At 46.0% G+C, this 5,000-nt stretch overlaps 1 protein-coding gene across 1 annotated transcript in view; it reads right to left on the reverse strand.

Moving 5' to 3' along the window:
* Positions 1-5,000, reverse strand: part of fndc3ba (fibronectin type III domain containing 3Ba) — a 128,561-nt gene that overhangs the window by 33,838 nt on the left and 89,723 nt on the right. The window contains exons 8-13 of the mRNA XM_076294299.1: positions 4,942-5,000; positions 4,623-4,682; positions 3,306-3,444; positions 2,959-3,012; positions 1,610-1,734; positions 1-13 (exon numbers count right to left, since the gene is read on the reverse strand). The exon at positions 1-13 is cut by the window's left edge and continues 162 nt beyond it; the exon at positions 4,942-5,000 is cut by the window's right edge and continues 99 nt beyond it. Coding sequence (XP_076150414.1) covers positions 1-13; positions 1,610-1,734; positions 2,959-3,012; positions 3,306-3,444; positions 4,623-4,682; positions 4,942-5,000 — 450 coding nt within the window. The remainder of the gene's footprint in view (positions 14-1,609; positions 1,735-2,958; positions 3,013-3,305; positions 3,445-4,622; positions 4,683-4,941) is intronic.

Below are 5,000 nucleotides of genomic sequence, written 5' to 3' on the forward strand. Positions count from 1 at the left end.
TGGACTGAAACCACTGCAAGACAATACACAGACACACATACACAATTCAATTCACAATTCACATTCAATTAAAAAAAAAGGGCAATTTCCCCATGCAGGCATGTGAGATATAAGACATAAGACAACATATAAGACAAGACAAAAGAGAGAACAGGACAGACAGGGGTTAGTCCCAGGAGATGGAGGAGGAGGGGGCTGGGAGCATTAGAGTTCAAAAGCCAAATAGCCTCAAAAGTAAAGGTAGCTTTCCTCCTGTCACACACACACACACACACACACCCACACACACACACACACACACACACACACACACACACACACACACACACACACACACACATTCTCATTTACTTTACAGCCCCACATTTACTACTACCACACTGCCAACTCAACCATTTTGCCTCCATTTTCAAGTTAAACCAATGACGTAAGTAACTTTTTTAAACTTGTGCACAACTTGCGTGAAAAACAATTTCAGTGTTAAGTGAGAGCTCTTTCACAAATTCAAGCTAAAAGTTCTAGTATAAGACAAATATCCTTCACGCTGATCGCTGGCCTTTCAGCTTTACAGGGAACCGTTCCACCAGGTATGAAAATAGACACTCCAACAGAGACAAGTCGCGGAAATTGAAATGGCAGTCTCCACAAACTTAAATGCCAAAACTTTACTTTACTCTAAAGCGCCATCCTTATATAAATGATCCTGTGGAGCTGCTGCCTCAGTGGCTTCCATCTTAATGAGCCCTGCGGATGCACTAACGGAGGAATTCATCTCCGCTTGCACTCGCACACTGAGACACAGGCCCTTTGCACCTCTGTGACAAACCTACGCCACCGCGTATAAATCCTTGCGGCCAGGATATTGCCTGGAGATTGCTTTTCTATTTCTCTCAGAGGAGCCCAAACGTAATCTATTACAGAAAGACGTCCCGTTCGCTGTGAGTTTACAAGCCAATGTCATTTCCTCCACTGCGAGAGCTTGTGCACGTTTCGTCTCAAGCTGGGAGGACTTTAATGGGACTCTGTCATTGATGGGGCTAATAAAAACAGCTGACGGTCTCTGGCAGGAGAGGACGACACACTACCATTGGCCCTTGCTTTCTCCACTATGCTATTTCACCTCCGACTTGGCATCTGTCCTCATTTTTAAGAGGGGGAAAGGGGGAGAGTTATATGGAGAAAGAGAGAGAAAGAGAGAGAGAGAAAAAGGAGAGAGAGGGAGGAGAAGAGGGAGAGATAGAGATGGGTCTGCATTCTAAGCTAATGAAATGAAGTATAGTAACTCTCCCAGAGGCACTATGGAGAGGGAGGAGAGGCAAGGAGAGGAGAGGGGGTTGAAACTTCCCCTCTGAAACCCCATCGCGGTGCTCATCTTAAATCAAGGTGACTTCCCTGTTCCTCTCCTCCATTAAATAGTGAGAAATGATGACATTACAGGATCATTCACTGAAAATGGTTCAATATTCTCAGGTGACAAGACACCTGGCATTATTCAAATAGCCCCACACAGAAACCTACGGCATGGCTTTTGTCAGTAAATGCTCCTAACTGGATTTAGTGGTTGATTGCTTGTCACCAGGGTCCTCTGCAGATCAGTGAGGTCACCTACCTCATCCCAATGTCATTCCGTGCAGCCACGCGAAACGTGTAGGCCATGGCTGGACACAGGCGAGTCAGTTTACAGTGCCGCTGGCTCCCAAAGTAGCATTCTCTGAACATGTTGTTCCTCTTGCCCTGCAAAGAGTGGACCATAGTGGACCAACAGGTGAGGATATTAACCAAAACTGAAGGCAAATCTACTCAGAATCAAACTGTTTGGTAACTGTCCTGCAGTCTCTTGTGAGAATTAAAAATATTCTATTTTTTACAAAACACAGAGTTCAGCTTTTTTCTTTTAAAAAACAAAAAAACTGAACTCATGAACTGCACCATGTCATTGTAATGCACTAGGAAGACTCAATACTTGTTCAGCTACTACAAATAATAGTATTCTCCATGAACTCGCTACATTCTGCTGGCTTGTCTACTTGAGACTGAGATCAATATACAGTGATGTTATTCATTCAGTAGAGGCTCTCCAGATCCCCTGAGCTTGTATCAGAACACACCATTCATTGCTTTACCATCTCTCCACAATATAAGGAGGAAATAAACGTCCACAATAGACTAGCACAGAGATTCTTTCTCTTTTCTCTTTATTTAAGTGAACTTGCAGCCCGCTCCACTCCACTAGTGTCAGTGCTGGCCCTGAGGGTAGGGGGCAGTAAAGGGAGAGAGATCCTCACAGAAGAGTTTACTGTAGGGCCCGTAACCAGGGCAGCCGTGGCCTACTGGTTAGCGCTTCGGACTTGTAACCGGAGGGTTGCCGGTTTGAACCCCGACCAGTAGGAACGGCTGAAGTGCCCTTGAGCAAGGCACCTAACCCCCCACTGCTCCCCGAACGCTGCTGTTGTAGCAGGCAGCTCACTGCGCCAGGATTAGTGTGTGCTTCACCTCACTGTGTGTTCACTGTGTGCTGATGATTGTAACGCGGGAATGATTCCAAACACCTCCCCTACAATGATGAGTGACAGGTGACAGGTCTGAGAATGAGTGCGCTACACAAGTAGTGCAAAGGACGGAAGATGATGAATAACTGAATAAATAGCCTAAATGAATAAAGTGTAAGACAAAACAAATAGCCTAGTAACCTACAGTAATGCATCTTTGCAACATGTTTTAAATGAATCTGTATGCTGACACGTAGCCTACATAGGTACATAGAAAAAATTAAAATGCTTTGTGAATTACTCTTAGGAGTCTTAGAATTAGGAGTCCTACAGTTAGGAGTGACACGCCCATTATTTTTAGGAGTTGCTTCTAAATTCGCCAGTTAGGAGCTACTTTTAGCCTTAAAATGCTTTGTGAATACGGGCCCTGAGCTCTGAACAGGGAGAGAAGGGAATGAAGGGAGCTTACCTCATCCCACTCTAAAAGGTAGTTGGTGATCTTTGATCCGTTGTCGACAGGAGGCTGCAGAGGAGGAGAAAAGAGATCGATAGAGGGTGAGAGAGATAGAGAGAGAGAGAGAGAGAGAGAGAGAGTGAGAAAGACAGAGTATATACAGACCTGCAGGACACACAGTACACAGTATATGGAGTATAACAGTTAGAACAAGCAACAACAGAACTGTGAGTTGGTGCCTGAGTGAATTGCACATTGTGGTTTTGACAAGCTGTGAATGGGACTGAATGGTATCAGTGAGGCCCTGAGTGTGTGTTAGTGTGTGTGAGTGTGTGTGTGTGTGTGTGGGGGGGGTATCTTACCTTCCACTGGAGTGTGAGGGAGCCCTTGGTACGGTGGGAGAGTTTCGGGGGGAAGGGGCAGTCTGGGGTGCTGCTGTGGGTGGTAAAGGTTCCCATGTCTGAGCACGAGCCTTTCACTGAGTTGTAAATGGCGGTCACTCTGCAGAAGACACACATACACACACACACACACACACACACATACATAAAAAGTCCTCTGAAACCAAACAGATACTCTAATCTCATTGAGCAGAGCTCTCCCTCTGACCTAAGGTGACCTCCCTGGAGCAGCATGTGGACTCAAGAGGAAGAGAGACTCTCAAAGAGAGATCCTAAACACAAGCTGCTCCCTGGCCTTCGTTGTGGCCAACTAAGAGGCTCGTCCTGGGGACACACGCAGTGTGGCTGTGAGGGGAGGATGAGGACACGAGGCCTGGACAGATGTCAGTGGGGAATGGAGGCCGTTAGCACATTATGCTTAGGGGACGATCATTCGTGTACGCTGGAGTCTGGGGCTGAAGGGTATGGGAGGGCTCATAGATGGATTTGGAGATGGGGGGTCTAAACACACACTTCTGGATACAGCATGAAAGCATACATTTTCATCTATTTATATAGATATTAAGCCTAAATAAGTATAAGTATATATACTCTTTTGATCCCGTGAGGGAAATTTGGTCTCTGCATTTATCCCAATCCGTGAATTAGTGAAACACACTCAGCACACAGTGAACACACAGTGAAGCACACACTAATCCCGGCGCAGTGAGCTGCCTGCAACAACAGCAGCGCTCGGGGAGCAGTGAGGGGTTAGGTACCTTGCTCAAGGGCACTTCAGCCGTGCCTACTGGTCAGGGTTCGAACCAGCAACCCTCCGGTTACAAGTCCGAAGCGCTAACCAGTAGGCCACGGCTGCCCCACGCTGTTTCTTATTTAAAATAAATATTATAATAAATAAATAATAATAAATATTGTTGAGTCAAATAAGAAACTCCAGTTGAATGTATAGCAATGTGCTGCACACAAACTGATCTGTATTTTTTCCCAAGCAGTTGGAATCACTGAGAGTGAATATGATGGTGCCAAACCAAGGTCATGAGCTGTGGCATTAGACAACAGAAGCAAGCACAGAAATAACTGAGTGCTGTGGCATTTTCAAAAAACGCAACCGAGTGTTGCAAATGTCATTTCAAAGCACAATACAACACAGCAAACTGACTGCCGACAAAGACTGTAAATAAGTAAAAAAATAAATAAGTCTGTAAGTATGTAAATAAATAAATAAATAAGTCACTAAAGCATTTGTTTCAGACATTGCAGAGCGGAGAGAGGACACACCTGACGTGGTAGTCTGTTGCAGGTCGCAGGTCTTTCAAATTGCACTCCAACTCCTCGCCACTGGAACAGAGGGAAGCACAAAGAACGGCCAGTGACACAAACCCATAAACACGCAGTGCACTGCATACCTCCAGCCCATAATGACCATGACCCTTGGCCAGCAGCATCTTGGAATGGAACATGCTGCATGATGAGTGGACCTAGTCATTTTCAAAACACACTAACTCAATCTTCTCCACTGACCACAGCCCCACCTCCCTACACCCCACCACACCAACAGCTCCACTGTTCACATGTGTGCATGTGTGCGGCTGCTCACCTGTAGATGAGGCGGTACTTGCCGTCCCGGCCCTTGTCGGACAGCGTGACCTCGTAGGT

This window comes from Alosa pseudoharengus, unplaced genomic scaffold (genome assembly GCF_046254945.1).
Source record: "Alosa pseudoharengus isolate Yale_2024_CS ecotype anadromous, Long Island Sound unplaced genomic scaffold, YU_APseudo_1.1 YU_APseudo_1.1_scf_2, whole genome shotgun sequence".
In the NCBI taxonomy this organism is placed as follows: domain Eukaryota; kingdom Metazoa; phylum Chordata; class Actinopteri; order Clupeiformes; family Clupeidae; genus Alosa; species Alosa pseudoharengus.